Raw genomic sequence first — 26,096 nt, 5'->3', positions numbered from 1 at the left:
GATACAAAGTTATACATAAGTATATATTTGGGAGTATTTGGAAGGTAGGTATTAAATCATGTCTTTGGTAATTCACCTACATGAAAAGAAATGAATCAAGAAGATTTCTCAATATCCTGTTTACAGCAAAACTTTTCTAAGGCTTTATGGTGGTGTGTGCTACAGAAATGTTGTTTTACAAACACTTGAAACTCGTGGGTTGTTTGGGTCTAGTAACCACAAAGACTCTCTTTTTCTTCGTGATAATTATATTTACAATAACTACCCTTCACTCACTCTAAACCCTCATATATAATGCTTATTTATGTCTTTGCAATCCACAGCCTTTTGTGTCTAATATTAAAGACAAACATACAAAATTTCAAGTACATAAGTTTTATTTTATTTTAGCTGTATTGCTTTTCGTTGGAAGAAATATAGGTATACATTATTTTTCTAGAAGAACATTTACTTAGGGATCACATTTCTGAGTATTTAACATTTTACTTTCACTTGAAAAATGAATTCAATTAGCAATGGCATTTCATTATAAAAAATGTTGTATATACACCAGTTATTGAAAGTTAAAATGAGCTAAGTGGAAACTAAGAAAAAAATGCTCATTCACAAATTTAAACAAGGAACTCTCAGCCTATATGGAGATTTTAGCTTTCCAATGTCCTATATCTGTTTTAATTAGCATATCATTTCATAAATACATGGGTAGATTAGCCTTTTCTGACAAGAGAAATTAAGGTTCAGACAGATTAAGTGTTCCTTATAACATTATGTAGGTAATTGAAGAGCAGTTGTACCAGAGCTGGGTTGTCAGTTCTAGGACCACTTACTCTCCATGTCTACTGTAATAGAAATATGCATCACATTTTACCTTAGAGTGAGATCTACATTTCTCTAAGTTTTCCTTAGTCTACAAACTTTTTTGTAGTAAAAGACTACATATCAAAGGCTTAATTTACACTCTATTACTCGAAATGACTTATTCTTCTATTGTGAGGTTCTCTTCTCTCCATCTTGTCTTAGCTCTCACAGGTAAACTCCTAGATGGATGGCTGGGAAGAATTATACCTTCGTGACTCAGTTCTTTCTGACTGCATTCACAGAACATCCTGAGTGGGGGCTCCCTCTCTTTCTTTTATTTTTGAGTTTCTACCTCTCCACACTGCTGGGGAATACAGGAATGATCATTCTGATCCAGAAGAACCGCAGACTTCAAACACCAATGTATTTCTTCCTCAGTCACCTTTCCTTTGTGGACATCTGCTACTCCTCTGTCATCATCCCTCAGATGCTTGCTGTGCTGTGGGAACATGGCACAACCATTTCTCAAGTTCGCTGTGCAGTTCAGTTCTTCCTCTTTACTTTCTTTGCTTCCATTGACTGCTACCTCTTGGCAATCATGGCCTATGACCGCTATGTGGCTGTGTGCCAACCACTGCTTTATGTCACTATCATGACGGAGAAAGCCTGTGTAGGATTGGTAACTGGGGCATATGTGGCTGGTTTTTCCAGTGGCTTTATTCGTACTGTCACAGCCTTCACTCTCTCTTTCTGTGGAAGCAATGAGATCAACTTCATATTCTGTGACCTCCCGCCACTGTTAAAACTCGTATGTGGGAACAGTTACGTCCAGGAGGTGGTGATAATTGTCTTTGCCATTTTTGTCATGCCTGCTTGTATTGTGGTTATCTCTGTATCCTATCTGTTTATCATTGTGGCTATCATGCAGATCCGCTCAGCTGGAGGCCGAGCCAAAACTTTCTCTACATGCACCTCCCACCTCACTGCTGTCGCTCTCTTCTTTGGTACCCTTATCTTCATGTACTTGAGAAATAATACAGACCAATTCTCAGAGAGGGACCGAGTTGTGTCTGTGTTCTATACAGTGGTAACCCCATTATTGAATCCACTCATCTATAGCCTGAGAAATAAAGAGGTAAAAGAGGCCATTATTAAATCTCTGAGAAGATCAAAGATTTCCCGGGGAAACTAGATACTCTTATCAAGCAATATCTTTCTTTTGTTTCTACAATTGAAGGCTTTCCTAGACTCAAAGTTGGATTGAAACATCCAATCTTTACTTTCTGACTTAGTATTCAATGTACTTCTTCATCATCATTTGAAAGATAAGAACATTTTATGTATCTGATATTGACACATATTTACAACTGGACAGTAGATGACATGAGAAAAGAATATTTTCTTAGCACTGTGCTGAACAAATAAATCATTTGCAAATAAAAACTCTTCAATGCTAATTTATTATATGAATGAATTATTCCTAGGTTTCAATGTTGACCTTTGTTTTCCAAATTCATCTGCATTTAGTTTCCTAACATGAATAGATTAATTCAATTGATAGAGAAATATTTTGGTAGTTCAACTATATGAGTGGGCCCACACTATTGCTATCACTTTCACTAGTATTTAGTAAACTCAATTTTCTTCTTGGCACAAGTACATGCTGGCTAGGCAAAAATATTTGGAAAACAAGCACAAAACTATCTGGAAATACAGGTACTCTGTCTCTGAGGTTTATTATTAAGAATTTAAAAATTTTCTGCTTCTGGATTCTGAACGATCACAGGAAAATTAAAGGAATAGTAGTAACTTAATGATTTTATAAACATTATAAATTACAGGAATTACAAAGGTCTGTTATAGGAATTTTTGTTTTAAATTTTTAGCTGTTTTTGTGCTTTGTGAGGTGTGCTGCTCTATATGTAATAATGCATTATATATATATATTTTTCACTCTACACACACACACACACACACACACACACACACACACACAAACACACACACACCACATGACACTTAAGTTATTTATCCATGTCAGGGCAAGTGGAAAAGTAGGGTTCCCTGTCAATCAGATGTTGAGCTCTTAATTACTCTTTCTTCTAGCTATGGTCTATTGCCTCATCTCAATTACACAGCCTGGCATTTATTATAATTTTACTTACATTTTTCCCCTTTTTTCCAGTGAGGAATGCACTATTTTTTATTTTTAAAACTTGTATTATCAAAGATGATTTAAAAAGTCAATAAAATCAATGAAAACAGAAATTGTGTAAGTATCACAGGAGAGATAGTTTTATTTCAATCAAAAATTCTAGGGGAGGGACCAGATGAAAGGAAGGTGAATTTGATCTAAATACATTATAGGTATGTATAAAATTTCAAAATAATAAACAGAACAAAAGATATTAAACTTAGAATGTATTTTTGAGACAAGCACAAACTTATAATGTGCCCACAGTAAAACCAAGGTGTGAAATTTCTAGACACTGCTTTAGATGAAACAGTTTATGAATTCAGTTAAGTATTTATTGAACAAATGCAGAATAAATGAATCAGACTGTTTTAACCTGAAGATACAATAACCATTTCAGAGGTTCAAAGACTTTCATATAAGAACAACAATAGGGGGCTGGGGATTTAGTTCAGTGGTAGAGCGCTTACCTAGGAAGCACAAGGCCCTGGGTTCGGTCCCCAGCTCCGGAAAAACAAAAACAAAAAAAAAGAAACCAGAACAACAATAGACACATTTTGCATTTGGCATTTGGGCATAGGAACAAATGCACAACAAAAGAACCACATGGCCATCCCTCAGCTCAGGAACTTCCTTAAGCTCACATTCCACTCCATGCCTTTCCCTTCTTCTGAAAGGAGACATCAGAACTTAAAATTGAGTTTCACACAAAGACATATGCTGCTTTCTCACTGTACACTGTCCTCCTCATAGAGTGGATGCTTGCACATACTGTAAAACAATGTGGCATTGATAAGCTTTCCACCAGGAAATATTCTACCATCCCTCATCTTTTGTTTACTCTACATCACTGATTCCTTGGTCTGGGGTGGGAAGAAAGATTACATTCTGCAGAAAGCAAGTCCAAATGGGTTGGACGGTTTTCCTTAAATCCCAAGCACATCCTTCAATAGGAGTGTGGAGTATGAAATAACACACTCTTTGCTACTTGTGTTAGGAGTCCAGTCATTGATGGACTTTAGCTGATAATACTGATGGCTCCAGTCAGTGATCAATAGAATGAAAACATCTCCAAGAATATCGAATACAATCCCTGAAGAGAAAACTATAAAATGCACTTCATCATATGCGATTGGGAGAACTGCGGCAGACTCTGATAAGAGAATGAATCTCTTCAAAGAAGCATTTGGGTTACTAAGGCTGATTCCTGGGAAAAAAACTTTCTTGTGGTGGAGTCAGCCTGCCATGATTGTTTCAACACACTTTAAGCCTGGCAAAGTCACATTAAGTGTGGTAAAGTCTGTGATGTCATCTATGATTATGGAGTTATAACCCTGGGAGACCAGGCCAAGGGCCTGTCTCTTTGGTAAATCTCTAAGAGCTTCCATAATTGGCTGTACAGTCTCCAACCACTGGTGGGAGTTGATGGTGAAATAGATCCTGGGGATATCTCTTTGCAAAATATGCTTTCCTACTGACCAAATTTATCCAAGTTCATAATTTGCAGACTTTATTGCAGTTGGTACATTCTTCCAAAGATATCTTGCATTTTTCATATCATTTTTGAGTAACTAGAAAGTTAGAACCTGATCATACACTGGCAGTCTCAAGCCAGTGTATTCCTCCTGGAGTCTCAAGCTTGTGGTTGTCTCATTGATCCAGCAGCTTTCTGAAACTATCTGCTATCACTAACACGACCATCTTCCCCACTGTTCTCACCACCACTGCCAGACAGACCCAGCACTTATTTTTTTTATAGCCCACAAAAACTCATATTTCAGCATATATAGTTCTCTCTCTCTCTCTCTCTCTCTCTCTCTCTCTCTCTCTCTCTCTCTCTCTGTGTGTATGAAAAAGAGAGAAAGTTATATATGTGAAAAAATGGAACAGCAACTTCCAATTATTAAGAACTTTATCATTGCTAAGGACATATATCATGTAGATTAGGAAAGTGTTTGGTGGTTATGCTTCAGAAAAAATGAGGGGGAAATTGCACTTCTAATAGATAACAGAATACATGCATCCACTTTTGTTTCTGTTTTTACACAGATAACACTGTGGATTGGGGTAAAGTGACCTCACATACCCTGAGTACATCATCTTCTATAGTAGGTGTACATGCCTGAGCCAGGCATCGTTGTACGTATGTAAGTATGTATGTATGTATGTATGTATGTATGTATGTACGTTCGTATGCAATAATGAATGCATGTGTCTCATTTAGCTATGAAATATTTTGGAACTGATGAAGAGTGGGACAGTTCTTAGTAAGTTCAGCATTTTTAGTAGGTTATTATGATTATCTATGTTCTTAATCATAATCAATAGTCATGGGTAAAGAGATCAGTGTGTTTCTTTATTTGGGAATTATCTAAGACAGATGCATTCTGGCCCAGATGCACTTTGGTTGTTGATGCTTCCAACAGAAGTGGAACATTCACCAATAATTATTTAACAATTCTTGAGATAATGCATCATTATCACATAGAGGGTACTATCTCAAAAGCTTTACGTGAATCATTCATTTTACTCCCCTGAGAAATCAAATTAAAATAAATTGTATTTATTTCCCTTAGCAAAGGAAAAGAGGACTCTCAAAGCAAAGAAGAAAATAAGGCCCAGAAAGGTGATGTGACTTGCAAAAGTTGAGTAGCAAGAAAGTGGCAGAGGAAACAGGTTCTGATCTCAGCTCTTCAGAGATTTTGAACCTCCATTTATTTTGAACCTACATGCACTATACATTTTTCCCTGCACTGCTTCACAGTTTTTTAGTTTTCTTTAGTGACAATTATATTCCAATTGTACTCTTGATCTCAATGCTTCATAGAAGTTTGTTTAGGTACCTTCAGGTGCCTCATAAATGTGTCAAAATGTAACGTTACAGAATTTATCTAGCCCCTCTTCTATATCCATATACAAGATCTAAGGGATCTTCTTTGAGAAAGCAAGACTGCCTTTGATGAGCTACTGTCTTCCAAATTTCTTCCCAACTACTCTTGATCAAAGTTGTCTCCATAAACAGCTAATAAACATTGTGCAACTAGGCACTCACCAACCTAGTCTAGTATTTAGATTTTGTTTTAACTCCAGTGTTTATTTCTCTAATATTTTAAATAACCACTTAAAGCATGTAGCATTTCCACCAAATGTTAATGATTGTTATTTCTCACTAATTAACAAAATTTAAAATGTTGAATTATATATATTTCAGGAATTATTTTGTTCTACCATACTTGTATTTATTAAAGGATGTGTGTGAAATCCTTTCTGAATTGCTCTGATTTCATAACTGCTTTACTGAAGTTTATTTCATATGCCATAATATGCAAAAATTTAAACTGCTTAATTAAAAAATCAACACATAGATATACTCTGGAAACTATTATGATACTTTGGTTGAATATATACATATTCATATATGTCTGTGTATGTGTGTGTGTATGTGTGTGTATGTATGTGTGTTTGAGTGTTTGAGTGAGAGAGTATAATATAATATATATGTAAATGTAATTTCTCTCCTCAAAGTGTCTTTATACTCTTTATATTTTCTCTCATATGCCCTTTCTTTTTTTCCCCCATCTTTATTAATTAGGGTATTTCTTATTTATATTTCAATTGTTATTCCCTTTCCTGGTTTTGCCGGCCAACATCCCCCTAACTCCCCCCCCTCCCCTTCTATATGAGTGTTTCCCTCCCAGCCTCCCCCCATTACCACCCTCTTGACAGCAATCATGTTCACTGGGAGTTCATTCTTGGCAGGACCAAGGATTTTCCCTTTCACTGGTGCTCTTACTAGGTTCATTGCTATCTATGAGGTTGGAGCCAAGGGTCAGTCCCTGGAAGCTCTGGTTGGTTGGCATTGTTGTTCATATGGGGTCTCAAGCCCCTTCAAGCTCTTTCAGTCCTTTCTCTGATTCCTTCAACGGGGGTCCCATTCTCAGTTCAGGGGTTTGCTGCTGGCATTCGCCTATGTATTTGTTGTATTCTGGCTGTGTCTCTCAGGAGAGATCTACATCCGGTTCCTGAGAGCCTGCACTTCTTTGCTTCATCCAACTTACTTAGTTTGGTGGCAGTATATGTATGGGCCACATTTGGGGCAGGTTCTGAATGGGTGTTCCTTCTGCCTCTGTTCTAAATTTTGCCTCCCTATTCTCTCCCAAGGGTATTGTTGTTCCTCTTTCAAAGGAGTGAAGCATTCACGTTTTGGTCATCCTTCTTGAGTTTCATGTGTTCTGTGCATCTAGGGTAATTCGAGCATTTGGGTAATATCCACATATCAATGAGTGCATACCATGTGTGTTTTTCTATGAATGGGTTACCTCACTCAGGATGATATTTTCCAGTTCCATCCATTTGCCTATGAATTTAATAAAGTCGTTGTTTTTGATAGTTGAGTAGTATTCCATTGTGAAGATGTACCACATTTTCTGTATCCATTCCTCTGTTGAAGGGCTTCTGGGTTCTTTCCAGCTTCTGGCTATTATAAATAAGGCTGCTATGAACATAGTGGGGCTTGTGTCTTTGTTATATGTTGGGGCATCTTTTGGGTATATGCCCAAGAGAGGTATAGCTGGGTCCTCAGGCAGTTCAACGTCCAATTTTCTGAGGAACCTCCAGACTGATTTCCAGAATGTTTGTACAAGTCTGCAATCCGACCAACAATGGATGAGTGTTCCTATTTCTCCACATCCTTGCCAGCATCTGCTGTCACCTGAGCTTTTGATCTTAGCCGTCCTCACTGGTGTGAGGTGGAATCTCAGGGTTGCTTTGATTTGCAATTCCCTCATGACTAAAGATCTTGAACATTTCTTTATGTGTTTCTCAGCCATTTGGCATTCCTCAGCTGTGAATTTTTTGTTTAGCTCTGAACCCCATTTTTTAATAGGGTTATTTGTCTCTCTGCAGTCTAACTTCTTGAGCTCTTTGTATATTTTGGATATAAGCCCTCTATCAGTTGTAGGATTGATAAAGATCTTTTCCCAATCTGTTGGTTGCCATTTTGTCCTAACATGAGTGTCCTTTTGCCTTACAGGAGCTTTGCAGTTTTATGAGATCCCATTTGTTGATTCTTGATCTTAGAGCATAAGCTATTGGTGTTTTGTTTAGGAAATTTTCTCCAGTGCCCATGTGTTCGAGATTCTTCCCCACTTTTTCCTCTATTAGTTTGAGTGTATCTGGTTTGATGTGGAGGTCCTTGATCCACGTATTTGGATGTGAGATTATGTTTGTGTGCTTTTCTTCTCTTTGTTTTGTTGTAAGACGATTAGTTTCTTGCTTTTTCTAGGGTGTAGCTTGCCTCCTTGTGTTAGACTTTACCATTTATTATCCTTCGTAGGGCTGGATTTGTAGAAAGATTTTGTATAAATTTGGTTTTGTCACAGAATGTCTTAATATCTCCATATATGGTAATTGATAGTTTTGTTGGATACAGTAACCTGGACTGTTATTTGTGTTCTCTTAGGGTCTGTATGACATCTGTCCAGGATCTTCTGGCTTTCACAGTCTCTGGTGAGAAATCTGGTGTGATTCTGATAGGCCTGTCTTTGTATGTTACTTGACCTTTTTCCCTTACTGCTTTTAATATTCTTTGTTTTGTGCATTTGGTGTTTTGACTGTTATGTGATGGGAGTAGTTTCTTTTCTGGTCCAATCTATTTTGAGTTCTGTAGGCTTCTTGTATGTTTATGCACACCACTTTCCTTAGGTTAGGGATGTTTTCTTCTATGATTTTGTTGAAGATATTTACTGGTTCTTTGAGCTGGAAGTCTTCTCTCTCTTGTATACCTGTTATCCTTAGGTTTGATCTTCTCATTGTGTCCTGGATTTCCTGTATGTTTTTGGCTAGTAGCTTTTCCCATTTTACATTATATTTAACAGTTGTGTCGATAATTTCTATGGAATCTTCTGCTCCTGAGATTCTCTCTTCTATATCTTTTGTTCTGTTGGTGATGCTTGTATATGACTCCTTGTCTCTTCCTTTGGTTTTCTATATTCAGGGTTGTCTCCCTTTGTGCTTTCTTTATTGCTTCTACTTCCATTTTTAATTTTTTCACATGTTTGATTGTGTTTTCCTGTAATTCTTTCAGGGATTTTTGTGATTCCTCTCTACATGCTTCTACTTGTTTATTCATGTTTTCCTGCATTTCTTTAAGGGAGTTCTTTATGTTTTTCTTGAAGTCCTTCATCATCATGATCAAATGTGATTTAAAATCTAAATCTAGCTTTTTTAGTGTGTTTGGATATTCAGTGTCTGCTTTGGTGGGAGATGTGGACTCTGATGAGGCCACATAGTCTTGGTTTCTGTTGTTTGGGTTCCTGCACTTGCCTCTTGCCATCAGGTTGTCTCTGGTGTTACCTTGTTCTGCTATTTCTGACAGTGGCTAGACTGTCCTATAGGCCTGTGTTTCAGGAGTGCTGTAGACCTGTTTTCCTATTTTCTTTCAGCCAGTTAAGGGAACAGAGTGTTCTGCTTTCAGTCGTGTAGTCTTTCCCGTCTACTGGTCTGTAGCTGTTCCCGTGGGCCTCTTTCCTGAGTCCACCAGGCAAGTCACTTGGAGAAGAAAAGTTGGTCTTACCTCTGTTCTCAAACCTGAAGTCGTTCCTTGGGGGCTGGGTTTCAGTTCTCCCTGAGGGCAGCAACCAGAAGGGCCTGCCCTGCCTTTTCTCGGGTCCTTGTGCACAGGGGTCCAAGATGTCTCTAGGCATTTTCCACTAGAGTCAGATATGTGAGCAGAGTGTAGTCTCTTCTGGCTTCCCAGGCATATCTTCCCTTCTGAAGGTTTAGCTTTCTCTCACAAGTGATTTGCGTGCAGGGAGCTGTTTGACCGGTCCCTTTAGGTCCAGGTGGTGTCTGGACCACAGGGGACCTGCAGCTTTAGTACCCCTATCTTCCTGTTCCCAGAGGCCCTATACAGTTTCCTTTTGGGCCAGGGATGTGGGCAAGTGTGGGCAGTACTGGTGGTCTCTCCTGCCCTGCAATCTCAGGAGTGCCCACCTCTCTGGGTGATCTGCTTTCTCTCCCATGGGGTTTGGGAGCAGGGAGCTGTGGGCCGGGATCAGCAAGGTTTGGGCTTCAGCTAGAAACCAGAAGAGTCTGGTCCCAGAGGAATTTTGCCTCTGTGTGTCCTGAGTCCACCAGGCAAGTCACTTGGAGCAGAAAAGTTTGTCTTACCTCTGGTCTCAGGCCTGAAGTCACTCCTTGGGGGCTGTTTTTCATCTCTCTGTGAGGGCAGCAACCAGTAGGGCCTGCCCCGCCTTTTCTCAGGTCCCTGTACACAGGGGTCCCAGATGGTACTGGGCGTTTTCATCTAGAGTTAGAAATGTGGGCAGAGTGTAGTCTCTTCTGGCTTCCTAGGCATGTCTGCCCCTCTGAAGTCATATGCCCTTTCTTACAACTTCTTTACCACATCCCAAAGAAGTACTATTCAGATTTTTGCCATGTTTTATTAGTGCATTTCTTACAAATTCATATGAATTTGCAGAATAAACCATGAATTATGCATGGTTTCTTTCACATTATAAGTATTTCAAGGATAATACACTTTTTGGCATATACTACCAGGTCACTTCTTATGGTTGACCATTGCTATGTTGCCATGGATATAACATATTGTTTGCTCATGCATCTCTCTGTGGATATTGGCATTGTTTCTACCTGTATAAATAAAGCTATAACAGACATCTATTGGGAGCCTGGAAAATCTTTTGATTTGTTAGATGTGAAATGGCTGGATTTTAATGTAATTATATAATTTATATTTATGAAATTGTTGGATTGCATACCACACTAGTATCATTTAAAATTTACCGCCAAACGGTAACAGTTCACGAGTGTTCCAATTAGTTCTATTTTATTGTCCCTGTTATCTCTCTCTCTCTCTCTCTCTCTCTCTCTCTCTCTCTCTCTCTCTCTCTCCCTTCTTTCTCCCTCTCTTCCCTCTCTCAGTGCCTCTGGCTCTTACCCCAAATTGTTTGATTCTGCATAACTTTACATGTACCTGTTGTGCTTCATCACTGCCTAGGAAGGAAGGATCTGACTAACTCTCATTAGAACCAGCATTTGGCCCAAAACACCTCTTTCTATCTTTAAACTCACTTGGGAAAAGCAATAGAAAAGGTAACACAATTACATCATAAACAAACAGTGATTCATTGGAGAAATCAGTCAAGGATGGGAAAAGAAAAGAAAAAAAAATATGATAAAGAATTTAAAAAAAGAGTCAAGGAAAGAAACTATTTGCACATATATAGTAGATGAGAGACAAAAAATTGAAGATTATGACATTCTTTCTATCCCTACATTGTGAAAATGAGCTCAATACATTCTTATTTTGCTTCTTGTCAGAGAGTATTCCTAGAATCGGGAGTAAAAAACACTTCAAAACACAATTATTTTTCCTATAAATCTGATGTATATTCTCCCCCATTTCAGTTAAGAACCTGGTTACAGATGGTTCAGTTTCTATTTTTTATTGAATATTCTATGTATTTACATTTCAAATGTTATGCCCTTTCCTACTATCTTCCATCTCCCTTCCCACCTGCTTCTATGAAGATGTTCCCATTCCCTCTCACCCACTCCCACCATCCCACTCTCTCCTCATCAGCCTTGCCTTCCCCTACACTTGGAAATGAGCCTTCACAGGACCAAGGGCTTCTTCTCTTACTGATGCCAGACAATGCCATTCTCTGCTACATATGCTGCAGAAGCCATGGGTGTTTCCATGTGTATGTACTCTTTGGTTGGTGGTTTAGTTACCAGGAGCTCTGGGGAGTCTGGTTGATTGATATTGTTGTTCTTCCTATGGGGTTGCAAATCCCTTCAGCTCCTTCAGTCCTTTCTCTAACTCCTCCACCTGGGTCCCTGTACTCAGTCTGATGGTTAGCTGCAAGCATTCTCATCTGTACCAGTAAGGTTCTGGCAGAGTGTCGCAGAAGACATTTTTTATCAACACAAAAGCATGCCTAGATTTTTCTTTTCTGATTTATTAAAATTTTATTTAATTTCTTTTTTTAATAATCTAGATTTTATGCTTCTCCCATTCCACCCTCTAACTGTTCTACATCTCATATCTCCTACTCATGTTCCTGCGTCCACAAGGATGACTCCACCCCTGTCCCCTACACCACCAGACCTCTAAACTTCCTGGGGCCTCCAGTCTCTAGAGGGATAGGTGCATCTTCTCTGACTGAACCCTGACCCGGGAGTCCTCTGCTGTGTTGGAGGCCTTATTTCAGCTGGTGTACACTGCCTGGTTGGTGACCCAGTTTCTAAGAGATCCTCCAGGTCCAGGTTAATTAAGACTGCTGATCCTCCTACATGATCACCCTTCTCCTCAGCTTCTTCCAGTTTTTCCCTAATTCAACCACACTGGTCAGAAGCTTCTATTCAATGGTGTAAATATCTGCATCTGACTCTTTCAACTGCTTGTTGGGTCTTTCAAAAGGCAGTCATGATATGTTCCTTTTTGTGAGCATTCCATAGCCTCAGTAATAGTGTCAAACCTTGGGGCCTCCCATTGAGCTGGATGTCATTTTGGGCCTGTCACGGGGCCTCCTTTTCCCCAGGTTCCTACCAGTTTTTTCCCTGTGGTTCTTTCACACAGGAACAATTACGGGTCAGAGTTCTTACTGTGCCATGGCAACTCTATTCCTCAATTGATGCCCTGTCTTTCTGCTGGAGGTGGGCTCTACAAGTTCCCACTCCCCACTGTATCAGGGTCCTGTTCCCACCCACCAATACCTGATCATATTCCCCTTGTCTCTGCTGTGTCCCCTTTCTCACCCTGATCCCTCCACCAACCCCCATGATTCCTTTTTATTTCCTCCAAATTGGGATTGAGGTGTCCTCACTTGGGACCTTTGTCTCGTTGAACTTGTTGAGTTGTGTATCTTGGGTAGTCTGTACTTTTCAGGGTGGGTAATATCCAGTTATTAATGAGTATATACCATGCATCTCTTTTTGAGTCTGAGTTACCACATTCAGCAAGATATTTTCTAGTTCTATACATTTGCCTACAAAAGTCAGGATGTTCTTATTCTTTTTTTCACAATGTTTATTTGCATTTTTATTGGATAATTTTTAACTACATTTCAAATGTTCCCTTTCCCTGTCCGTAACCCCCCTATCCTGCCCCCTCCCCTGTTTCTATAAGGATGTTTCCCCTCTACAACCACTCCCCTTCCCACCTCCCCACCCTGACATTCCCCTATATTTGGGGGTTCAGTCTTGGTAGGCAAAAGGGCTTCTTTTCCCATTGGTGCACAACAAGACCATCTTCTGCTACATATGCAGCTGGAGCTATGGGTCTGTCCACGGGTAGTGGTTTAGTCCCTGGGAGCTCTGGTTGGTCGGTATTATTCTGGCGGAGTTACAAGCCCCTTCAGATCCTTCAATCCTTTCTCTAATTCCTCCAATAGGGACCCTATTTGCAGTTCAATGGTTGGCTGCTAGTATTCGCCTCTGTATTTGTTATATCCTTTTTCTTAATAGCTCCGAAATAGTCCACTGTGTAAATGAACCACATTTTCTGTGTACATTCTTCTGTCATGAGACATCTGGGTTGTTTCCAGCTTTGGCTATCACAAATAAAACTACTATGAACATAATGGAACACATGCTCTTGTGGCATGGTGGGGCATCTTTTGGGTATATTTTCAAGAGTGGTATAGCTGGGACCTCAGGTAGACCTATTTCCAATTTTCTGAGGAAACTCCAAATTGATTTCCAGAGTGGCTGTGCCAGTTTGCAATCTCACCAGTAATGGAGGAGTGTTCTTCTTTCTCCATAGCCTTGCCAATATGAGTTGTCACCTGAGGTTTTGAACTTAGCCTATCTTATTGTGTAAGGAAGAATATCAGGGTCATTTTGATTTGCATTTCTCTGATCAGTTAACTACTTTGAACATTTCTTTATGTGCTCTTAGCCATTCTAAATTCCTCTGTTGTGAATTTTATTTTAGGTTCTATACCCCATTTTTGATTGGGTTGTTTGTTTTTTTTTTTTTTTTGGTGGTTAGCTTCTTGGTTTTTTTTTCTATATTTTGGATATTAGCTCTTTATCAGGTGTGTAGTTAGTGAAGATTTTATCCCAATCTGTAGGTTGCCAATTTGTCCTATTGAGTATGTCCTTTTCCTTACAGAACCTTTTCAATTTCGTGAGTTCCCATTTATCAATTATTGAACCTAGAGCCTGAGCCCCTGTAGTTCTGTTTAGGAAATTACCCTGTTTGTCAATGAGTTCAAGGCTCTTTCTCTTCTATTAGATTCAATGCATCTAGTTTTATGTTGAGGTTCTTGGTCCACCTAGACTTGAGGTTCATGTAAGGTCGCAAAAATGGATCTATTTTCACTTTTCTACATACAGACTACCAGTTCGACTAGCACCATTTTTGAAGATGCTTTCTTTCTTCCAATGTATAATTTTGGCCTCTTTGTGAAAGATGAAGTGTTCATACATGTGTAGTTTTTTTCTGGGTCTTCAGTTCTATTCCAGTAATCAATGTGTCTGTCTCTGTACCAACACCATGCAGTTTTTAACACTATTACTCTGTAGTATAGCTTGAGATCAGGGATGGTGACTTCCTCAAGCAGTTCATTTATTGTTAAGAGTTGTTTTTGCTATTCTGGGATCTTTACCTTTCCAGATGAAATTGAGAATGGTTGTTTCCATTTTTTTTTGAAAAATTTTGTTGGGAGTTTGATGAAAATTGCACTGATTTTTGACAGGATGGCCTTATTTATTTATTTATTTATTTACTTACTTACTTACTTACTTACTTACTTACTTACTTACTTACTTAGACACTCCAGATTTTATTCCCATCCAGGTCCACCCTCTGACTATTCCAGATCCCATATATCATCATGCCACCAGATGTCTAAACTCCCTGGGGCCTACAGTCTCTTTAAGGTTAGGTGCATATTCTCTTACTGGACCCATACTTGACAGTCCTCTGCTGTATATGTCTTGGGGTCCTCATATCAGCTGGTGTATTCTGATGATGGCCATTTGTACTATGTTAACTTTGCAAATCCATGAGCATGGGAGATCTGTCAATTTTCTGAGGTCTTCAATTTCTTTCTTGAGAGACTTGAAGTTATTGTCATAGAGATCTTTCATTTGTTTGGTTAGAGTTACTCCAAGATATATTATTTGCGGATATTATGAAAGGAGTTGTTTCTCTAAATTCATTCTCAGCTGGTTTATCATTTGTATAAAGGAAGACTACTGATTTATTTGAGTTAATTTTATATAAGGCCACTTTGCTGAAGTTGTTTATCAGCTGGAAAAGTTCTTTCATCAAATTTTTGTGGTCGTTTATGTATACTATTATATTGTCTGCAAATAGTGATACCATTTTTCTTTTTTGCCAATTTGTCTCCCCTTGATCTCTTTTTGTTGTCTTATTGTTCTCATTTTGGGTACTATATTTAATAGATATGGGGAGAGCGGGCATCTATGTCTGGTCCCTGACTTTAATGGGATTGCTTCAAATTTCTCTCCATTTAATTTGATATTGGCTGCTGGTTTGCAGTAAATTGCTTTTATTATATTTAGGTATGGGCCATGAATTCCTGATCACTTTAATACATTTAACATGAAGGAGTGTTGAATTTTGTCAAATAAATTTTCTGCATTTAAGAAAGTTAATCATGTGATTATTTTTATTTGAGTTTGTTTAGATGGTAGATTATGTTAATTTTTTGTTTCTTGAACTGTCCATGCATCCCTGGGGTGAAGCCTACTTGATCATGGTGAATGTTTTTGGATTTGGTTTGCAAGAATAATTTTTAGTATTTTTTCATTGATATTCACAAGCAAAAATGATCTGAAGTTCTCTTTTATGTACTTTTGTGTGATTTAGGTGTCAAAGTAATTTTAGCTTCATACCCATGCTCCGTTAGTTATGTTCATATGAACCTCACTGGTATTATTCAAAGACTATTAAGAACATAAAATTTGGATGGATATGGGTTTGAGGATAGGAGTATTGTTTGGATGAGATAATTGTAGGTAGGGATTATGATACATTGTATGCATGTATGGGTTAAAATATAAAGGCCTAAGCATGTAGAAAAAGGTTAGAGAGGAAAAATATGAGAGGTTTACATCTCCAAAATCTTTTTTGGAGTAATTTTTACTTGATTTTAATATGGAAATAGAGAACTCCTTGAGAGACAGCTAAAATGTGTAGATCAAAAGTTTTACTTCATTTTCAATATTTTTTAATCATTTGAATATTGGGTATATTTATATAGCATATTTTGATCATACCCATCTACCATTGCATATGACTAACTTTGTTCTTTCTTTGAGCTTCATGTCTTCTTTTTATTTATTTGCTATTAATAACCTAATGAATCAAATTAGTGCTATTAATATGCCCACAGGGTTGTGTCCATGCACTAGACAGTGAGCAACCTATTTATGTCCACATCATGTAAGGAGACAGACTCACTTTCTTTCCGCAGCTATAAAGTTTTAATAGCTTCGTTTTCAAGAATAGTTCCTTGAAAGCTACTCTTGAGCCATGATGGAATGTTGACTGGCTTGAATTTGTAGAGGACTTGTGTAGATAATCATGGGTGCAAAAATGCATGTGTGCAATAGTCATGCCATGTCCAGAAATCAGAATTTAGCAACTCTTATCTTTCTGTTAACACTTTCTCTGAGCCTTGGCTCGTGGAAGGCACAGTGAGATAAACTAAATCATGGTCACTTGAGCATGAATTATTTATTATGAGCACTTTGATCAATAGTGACTCTCTGTTACCAATAGCAACTGCAAAAAGAAGCTTCTCTGACCAATTCTCAGAGCCAATTATAGTATATAAAATAAATAATAAGGTAGTTGACAACATGACAATTTAACAAAAACAATAAGAGTATGTTCAATTCACTTCAGTGCCTATGATCTTTCCCATAGTGGGAATTTTTTTTAATCCAGGCTTACTGTGTCAAGTATGAAATATCTCCTGTGGATCAGCCTTATATTTCACTAGAAAGCAATTGGTTACCTACATTATGTTTATGCCACTATTGTCTCAGTAGGCAGGCCTTGCTGGCTTTTTAGAATTAGCATGCAGAATAAAGTGCTGGAAAATTCCATTAGTTTATTCCCACCCCCCAAAAAAGTTGGTATAGTATTTTCTGTCTCTATGTAAGCTAACAAGCAGGAAATGTCCTGGTCAGCTAAAGATTGATTTCAGAGGTTCTTAGTTGGGTTTTGTGGACTCTGAAGGTGTTGTTCCCATTTTTCTTTAAGTAGTAATACATTTCCTTTGTCGTTCTGTGCATTAATTCTTTTTTAACTTTCTGAGACAGTCTTACTGGGAAGCTCAAGGAAATCTCGAACTCAAAGCTTGCTTCACTCAGTTTCTCAAGACTCTTTATTCTGTTTGTAAATGTTGAGGTTTTTGGGCCTTTGTCACGTTTTTCTCTATAGTCATTCTGTGGCTAATTTCACTTACACTCATGGCATGAAAAATAAGATAATTGAGTATAAAAAGCACCTAAAGAAATGTTCAACATCCTCAGTTACCAGGGAAATGCAAATCAAAACAAGTCTGAGATTCCACCTCATACCAGTCAGAATGGCTAAGATAAAAAAACTCAGATGACAGCAGATGCTGGTGAGAACATGGAGAAAGAGGAACATTTCTCCATTGTTAGTGGGATTGCAAACTGGTACAACCACTCTGGAAATCAGTCTGGAAGTTCTTCAGAAAATTGGACATTCCACTACCTGATGACACATCTATTCCTCTCCTGGGCATATACCCAAAAGATGCTCCAACATACAACAAAGACACATACTCCACTATGTTCATAGCAGCCTTATTTCCAGAAACTGGAAAGAGCTCAGACGCCCTTCAACAGAGAAATAGATTCAGAAAAGGAGGTACATCTACATAATGGAATAGTACTCACCAATCAAAAACAATGACTTTGGAAAATTCATAGGCAAATGTATTGAAAATATCATCCTGAGTGAGGTAGCCCAATCACAGAAAACCACACATAGTATGCACTAATTGATAAGTGGATATTAGCCCCAATGCTCGAATTACTCAAGATTCAATCCACAGACCACATGAAGCTCAAGAAGAAGGATGACCAAAATGTGGATGCTTCACTGCTTCTTAAAGGGGGGAACAAAAATATCCATAGAAGGGGATATGCAGGCAAAGTTTAGAGCAGAGACTGAAGGAATGGCCATTCAGTGTCGCTTCTGTCTCTGACCCGCAGAAAAGAGCGATGACAGAGCGTTCTTCTCAAAGCAGTTTATTTAGGAACCTTACAGCATGCAAGCAGAAATCTTTCTTTTCTTTTCTTCTCTCCCCCTCCCAGCTCCCTTACATCCTCCCTTAACCCCACCTCCTCAGTCCAGACTGTGTAATCTCAGTTCATAGGTCCACGTCACATGGCCTGATCTTGTGTCATGGTGTGCCTGCGCAGCTCTCACAATGGACATGGCTAGTTTCAGATGTGTGAGGAAGTCAGGTGCTAGTCATGAGACTTAGATGCAATCCCGGGCACCATCTTGGGACTGCCACCATACCCTCTCCCCACAATTCAGAACCTGCCCTACATGTGGCCCATATATATGCAGCCACCAAAAGTAGATACGATTGATGAAGCTAAGCAGTGCATGCTGACAGGAACCAGAAATAGATCTCTCCTGAGAAACACATCCAGAACATGTCAAATACAGAGGCGAATGTCAGCAGCAAAACACTGAACTGAGGAAGGGATCCCTGTTAGAGGAATTAGAGAAAGGATTGAAAGAGATGGAGGGGCTTGCAACCCCATAAGAACAACAATGCCAATCAACCAGAATTTCCAGGGACTAAACCACTACCCATAGACTATACATGGAGTGACTCAGGGCTCCAACTGCATATGTAGCAGAGGATAGCATTGTTGGGCACCAGTTGAAGGGGGAGCCCTTGGACCTTTAGTGCAGGGGAATGTCGTGGGGTTATGGGGAGTAGATGGGGGGACATCTTTAAGAAAGGAGGGGCAGGGGATAGAGGGCTTATGGACAAGAAGACAGGAAAGGGAGTAGCATTTGAAATGAAAATAAAAAATATATCCAATAAAAAAAGAAAATAAAAAAAAGAAAAGAAAATTCTTTGCTACAGCCAAAGCGTTCTCAGTTCAGTGGTTTGCTGCTAAACATGAATCATTTCTTCCCTCTCTTCTGTGTTATATCTACTTCTGCTCTCCTCTCTCATTCTGTTCTTGCCCATCCACATCCTGTTCTTTGGGTATTACAAATCTTTTCTTATGTAACCACCTGCAAATCACTCATTACTTTCTTTGAATTTTTTACCATACTTTATCCTGCTTTACTTCTTGTTTTATTCATTTTGCTGCTTCAAAAACACAGATAGGCAATTTCTTCTGTACTGAAGCACCTTACCTAAAATGTCACCCTATCTGTTATCTAGTACCTACTCCACATTTTACTTGACTTCAGACTGTACTATCTCATTTTATACTTATCATTTTATTTATTTGTTCACATGTTTATGATTTGCTTCATGAATTTTGACATAAAAGCTAAGAACACATTTGCTTACTTTGTGTTGATTCTTACTAAGGTACAGAAAATGTTTAGTAAAAGTGAGTATTGCTGATATTTCACAAATTATAGATAGATAACAAAAGTTATTAGTGATATATTTACAAAATATACATTGTTTTTTCTCATCAGGGGAAAACACTAGGAATCAGCAGAATACACTAGGAATGTAGGATCAAGTGTAAGCTTCACAGACTCTTTATATATACCTCTTTATTAATGATTTAGTAATGAATCAAATATTGCCTTTGCTTATTGATATTAAAAATATATAAAGTACGTACGTTTTCTGATTGTTTAGGAAACACGATGAGGCTATATGTTATTCCTTCCTTATTCTTTTGGAAGATATCTAGAGACTTGTAAACAGAAAGTTGTTTATAGATGTTTGTTGAAAATGGCAAGTTGAAGAATGATTCAGGATAATATAAACAATTAGACACAAATCCATGTCTTTTTACCATGAGAACTCATGAAGGTAATTACGGGAACTTGTACGTTCTTAGGGAAACTTGAAACATTTATATATAACTCTACTACTGGTCTTCTTAGAACTCACTGCAAATGATGTATATTTTTAAAAAAATGTATAGAATCTATAAGCCAGAGAATATAGAATAGTAGGTCATGCCCACATAGATATAAACCAGTTTAAGCCATATTTCCTAGGCAATCAGGAATATTTTCAAATACATATATCTAGATTTTGAGGAGGATGAATTGTTCATCCAAGAGATTTTTGGAAGATAATGATTAAATCTTGTTTGAAATCATTTCTATCCCAATAGATGTTTAATAGTTTAAATTTTGATTAAAGCCCAACGCTATGAGAAACCTAGTTGATGAGAAACCTATTTTTGCTGAGAGAATCTACATTACAAAATAAATAGTCTAAAGCAGGTCTAAATCATGGATCAAGAAATAATGAAACTATTCTGATCTATGTCTTTGATTTGATTTGGTTAACACACATTCTCTCTTTTTTTTACATTTATTTACTTATTTTTAGTTTTCAAATTTTCATACAATAGAGTTTAATTGTATTTGTTTTTCTTCCCCAACTCTTCACAGATTTTCTACTTTCTCTGTTCAACCAACTCTATTCAATATCTTCTCTTAACCATGGATATCTCCATTCTGGAACTAAGAAATTATTAAAAAGACAAACCTGCAGGTATGAAACTTGTAATATAAGTCAACATATGCAAATCAAAAGCAATTTTAATTAAGGGTTACAGTAGTACATAGTGTAATCAACTTTATGGTTTTTTTGGTGTCTTACCAACGGGATAATGCATCTCATTTCCAATATCAGAACAATGTGTAAAAGTCCATCTCTGGTGTGGAAGTTGGAGATGATTGGACATATACAAAATAGTTCACTAAAAACTCAATCATCAAAACTATTCTACAAACTCTGGACTGAATGAATAATCTAGCTGTGCAGATCAATTTCAGATAATCATGACATCAAAAGGAAGAAATGACTTTTATTGATGAGCTTCTTAAAGGCACCTTTCATGTCCTTATTCCTCAGGCTATAGATGAAAGGGTTCAACATTGGTGTCACCACTGTGAAGAGTACTGCACCAATCTTGTCTGTGTCCTCAGGGTGAGTGGATAAAGGAAAAAAATAAACCCCTATAATGGTACCATAGAAGAGGAATACAACTGTCAGGTGAGAACCACATGTAGAGAAGGCTTTCCACTTTCCTTCCATGGATGAAATTCTCAGTACATCCCTGATGATGCAGACGTAGGAAAAAAGGATCAGGGCAAAGGGAAAGGTGATGACTGATAGCCCCACAATAAATTTTACAATATTGTTGATCATTGCATCTGAGCAGGAAAGTTTGAGCAGAGGGGCCAAGTCACAGAAGAAGTGTTGGATGGTGTTGTCGTTGCAAAAAATCAATTGATTGGCCAGAAGAGTATGTGTCAGGGCAACAATATTGCTTAGCGCCCATGGACAGACAGTTAGCAAAAGACAAAACGTGGAGTGCATGATGCTTGTATAAGTCAGAGGGTGGCAGATAGCCACATATCGATCATAAGCCATGACCCCCAAAAGAAAATTGTCAATGACAACAAACACAATGGAAAAGTACATCTGTGTAAAGCAACCCTCATAGGAGATGTATTGACTCTTGGTTTGAATATTCATCAGCATTTTGGGGACTGAGGTAGAAGATGAAGAAATATCAGCAAAAGATAGGTTGGCAAGAAAAAGATACATGGGAGTGTGAAGATTTACATCCAAGCCAATGACCAGAATGATGAGACTGTTTCCAAGCACAGTGACCAGGTACATACTCAAGAAAATCACAAAGATGAATTTCTGCTTCTCAGCCTGGTTGGAGAGACCCAGGAGGATGAATTCAGAGATGGTGGTTTGGTTTCCTTGACTCATATTTCTTCTAATCTGAAGGAAAAAAATCAAAATCTCTTCATACCCTACAAAACGAAACAAAACAAAAACCCCTGAATAATATTATTTTTCTGCAGTGAGTTAGTAGGTGGCATCTCTGATGCTAAGGAGAAATCTCTTTTATGCTTAAGTAGAAGGGCTACTTCCTAAAGCATTATCTTTGCAGTGCAGTGCATAAGAACTTTATGTATACAGAGATAATAAATTCTTTTCAGTGACACTATTTTGACCATAATTTTTATAGATGTCTCTAAGAGTTATTTAATTCTCTAGACTAAGAACACAGATATGTGACCCATATTGTGAAGATGCATTAGATCATAGAATTATTTATTAAAATGTACAAAGAAAGTCTAAGGAAGTAGATAAGTTATTAAATCCTTGATGTGAAAACTTGAGGATATAAGTTTAATTTCTAGCATTCATACAAAAAACCAGTCATGTCTTCCCTCTTTCCTATTTCCTTTTTCCTGTTCCTTCTTTTCCCTCCTTCTCACTTAATTTCTCCTTCTTCTCCTCTTTCTCTTTCTCTTTCTTTCTCTCTCTCTCTCTCTCACTCACACACACACAGCAGAGAGAGAGAGAGAGAGAGAGAGAGAGAGAGAGATAATGAAGAGAAGAGAAGAGAAGAAAAGAGAAGAGAAGAGATAGAATATGGGAGAACTCGTGTGACTTATTGATTAACCAGACTTGCAGAATCAGTAAACTCTAGATCACAGTAAGAAACTTTGGTTCAAAAAATAGTTATGCAGGTAGCTCCTGAAGAATGATGCCCAAAGTTGACACTAGGCTTCCAAAAACACAGATTCAAAATGCATACGTCTGCATGTGGTTGTGTACCCTTTCCTTATTAACACAAATACAAAAGGAAGAAAATGGTCCCAAAATGTTCTTCACTTTACTCATTTAAACCAGAGATGATGGCAATTTGAGGAGTCTTTGAAGCGAAGTGTCTGCAAAAGCATAAGTAACTGAGGTCTAAGGATCCTTATTAGAGGGTACAGTTGTATGGGTGCTCTGTTCTACAAAAGTTAGAGGAGGAAGAATTCAAAAGTTATAATTGAAGATTGACTGAAAGAAAAAGAAATGCAGCACTCTTAGGTTATCCAAGAAACTCAAGTACACATATGAACCTGAAGACATGGGTTTGCCTCTCACTTCTGAAGATTGAAAGATAATAAGCCCACTGTTGAACATTTGGGGAAAGCTGAATAGTAGTAGTAAAAGCTTCTATTTTCACTCATTGCAGCATAGATCTAATGTGAACTTTTTATGGGATAAGGAGGACTTCAGCATGTGGCTGTACTCAGGTCACCTCCCTAGGTCTCCAATCAAGAGGCATACTAGTGGGATAAGGATGCTACTGTTATAACATAATGGGTTGGTTATCTAATTACAGGCACAATGGGAAAAGATATTACATTTGTCAAGAAACTTTATTACTGGCCAGTTTCTGAAGTGGCATTTCCAAAGATGTCCTGAATGTTCTTAGGACTATTCAACAAAAAGAACCCACTGCTAGTGCTTTCTAGCAACAGGATTGGTATTGTTTCCCCTTCTGTTTCATTATATATCTTAAACTCTATAAAATGGTAATGAAAACTGAGCAATAAACATCAATTAAAATGACAATAATGCATGCATTTTGGGGGAGATGAGGTTAAAGCATGAGAGCAAAGTCCTACTGCCTACTGCCTAGACCCTGATACCTACTACAGAGTCCCAACTGACTCCTCAAGCTAAAGCCTCTGTCTACTCACTTCTTAGACCATGAATACTCACTGTACACTCCATGACTACACAATACACAGCTTCTGACTACTTGTGGCACAACTATTAACTACCCATCATACATCTCCTAATTATACCCTGGCATAAACCATTACTACTCATTGTATGATTCCTAGCCACTTTCCCTTAGTATATGTAGGATCTGAGATCAGGAAAGATGACACACTTTGAACTAAAGTGAGAGTGAAATCTTAAAATGGGACTTTAAAAATCTGAAAATAGGTCTATAGCACTAAAAAGTTTTGTACTACAAATGGTCCCAAATTTATTTTTACCTTGCAACTTGTCACGTAGAGACAGGGGAAATTAGGTGATTTTTCTTGAGGTGTTTGTCTCTGTCTTTCTTCTCTCCTATTAGAACTTGAGTACTGAACCCTGCCATTTCTCCCTTTGTTTCTTCCCTTATCTCCCTTTCTTGGTCTACAAATCACTGTCTCTCAGTCTATCTGATGGGGAGGGGACAGTCAGTCATCAGCACTGGGATTCTGGAAACCTGAATGTAAGATGAAAGGAGACTATATGAATATTTCCTAATTCTGAGAATCTCAGCTTGTAAATCTGAGGGGAAAACATACAAAATGGAGACTCAGTGAGAAAACTCAAATAGGTAAAAAGTTGGCAGAGATCTGGACCTAACATAGATAATACTGAAGATACTGTAGTTATAGACCTTGGAGTGGTTTTGGTTTTCCAAGAAAAGGAAATTATATGATTGTGAATGTCTAATTTTAACCTAAGCTTTCTAATCTACCTCTGCCACCCATCAGCAATCTTCCTCATCTATTCTGAACCCCTGAGATAGCTGACTAGATGGGTAAAATCCAAGTTAAATTCTAAAATGCTCACCTCTGAATGGTGGTTAAAAATTTTACATCCAAAGGTTTTGTGTTGTTGTTGTATCTTCGACTATTAAATTTGAGACTGAAAATTGTCCTCATGGGCTTACCTAAGAGTGCTTTCATGATGCTGAACTCACATGGGGCACTGAGCGCCTTCAACATCCTCAGGGAAAACATGTGTTTTCCTCAAGACGAACAGTAGACACCACACTTTGCATAGGTGAATGGGTAATAGACATGCAACCAGTCTTTGTTGGTTTCTCTTCAAATCTTTTCTATGCTGAGAAGTCATTCTTTTTTTAAATTAATTTTTATTGGATATTTTTAATTTACATTTCAAATGATATTCCCTTTCCTGGTTTTCCATCCATAAAACCCTATGCCATCCCCTCCCACTTCTCCAAATGTGTTCCTCTCACCAACCACCTCCCCTATCCACCTTCCTGCCCTGTTATTCCTCTACACTGAGGGGTCCAGTCTTGGCAGGAACAAGGGCTTGTCCTCCCATTGGTGCCAAACAAGTCTATCCTCTGCTACATACACAGCTGTAGTCTTGGGTCTGTCCATGTGTACTCTGCATAGTGGTTTAGGCCCTTGGAGCTCTGGTTGGGTGGCATTGTTCTTATGGGATTGCAAGCCCCTTCAGATCCTTCAATCCTTTCTCTAACTCCTCCAATAGGGACCCCATTCTCAGTTTAATGGTTGGCTGTGAGAATTTGCCTCTGTATTTGTCATGCTCTGGCAGAGCTTCTCAGGAGACAGCTATATCAGGCTCCTGTCATCATACAATTCTTGGCATCAGCAATATTGTCTAGGTTTAGTGGATATATATATATATATATATATATATATATATATATATATATATATATATATATATATGCTGGATCCCAATGTGGGGCAGGTTCTGAATAGCCATTCCTTCATTCTCTGCTTCAAATTCTGTCTCTATATCTACTCCTATGAATATATTTGTTCCCATTTTAAAGAAGGACTGAAGCATCCTCGCTTTGGTCATCCTTCTTCTTGAGCTTCATCTGGTCTGTGGATTGTATCTTGGGTAATCTGAGATTTGGGGCTAATATCCATTTGCCAGTGAGTGCATACCATGTAGATATTTTTGTGATTGGGCTATCTCACTCAGGATGATATTTTCTAGTTTCTTCCATTTTCCTATGAAATTTATGAAGTCATTGGGTTTTTTTTTGCTTCTTTTTTTAAAATTTTTTTTATTAACTTGAGTATTTCTTATATACATATCGAGTGTTATTCCCTTTCCTGGTTTCCGGGCAAACATCCCCCTCCCCCTCCCCTTCCTTATGGGTATTCCCCTCCCAACCCTCCCCCCATTGCCGCCCTCCCCCAAACAGTCAAGTTCACTGGGGGTTCAGTCTTAGCAGGACCCAGGGCTTCCCCTTCCACTGGTGCTCTTACTAGGATATTCATTGCTACCTATGA

At 38.2% G+C, this 26,096-nt stretch overlaps 2 protein-coding genes and 1 pseudogene across 2 annotated transcripts; 1 reads left to right on the top strand and 2 right to left on the bottom strand.

The window, feature by feature from the left end:
• The first annotated feature begins 1,045 nt into the window (after positions 1-1,045).
• Or9q2 (olfactory receptor family 9 subfamily Q member 2) lies at positions 1,046-1,990 on the top strand. Its single transcript, NM_001001276.1, has one exon. It carries the CDS (start codon positions 1,046-1,048, stop codon positions 1,988-1,990), a length of 945 nt encoding a protein of 314 aa, NP_001001276.1.
• Positions 1,991-4,166: 2,176 nt separating this feature from the next.
• Positions 4,167-4,693, bottom strand: Cops8-ps5 (COP9 signalosome subunit 8, pseudogene 4; annotated as a pseudogene).
• A 16,349-nt stretch (positions 4,694-21,042) lies between these two features.
• On the bottom strand, positions 21,043-21,990 carry Or1s2 (olfactory receptor family 1 subfamily S member 2). Its single transcript, NM_001000260.1, has one exon. It carries the CDS (start codon positions 21,988-21,990, stop codon positions 21,043-21,045), a length of 948 nt encoding a protein of 315 aa, NP_001000260.1.
• Between the last annotated feature and the right edge of the window lie 4,106 nt (positions 21,991-26,096).

This window comes from Rattus norvegicus, chromosome 1 (assembly GCF_036323735.1).
Source record: "Rattus norvegicus strain BN/NHsdMcwi chromosome 1, GRCr8, whole genome shotgun sequence".
Lineage (NCBI taxonomy): Eukaryota > Metazoa > Chordata > Mammalia > Rodentia > Muridae > Rattus > Rattus norvegicus.
The sequence above is the reverse complement of the archived record's forward strand: the minus strand, read 5'-3'. Positions and strand labels throughout refer to the sequence as shown.

Bases quoted from the DNA above. Each gene is read 5' to 3' on its own strand.
- Or1s2 (NM_001000260.1), bottom strand. From the start codon at position 21,990: ATGAGTCAAGGAAACCAAACCACCATCTCTGAATTCATCCTCCTGGGT.
- Or9q2 (NM_001001276.1), top strand. From the start codon at position 1,046: ATGGCTGGGAAGAATTATACCTTCGTGACTCAGTTCTTTCTGACTGCA.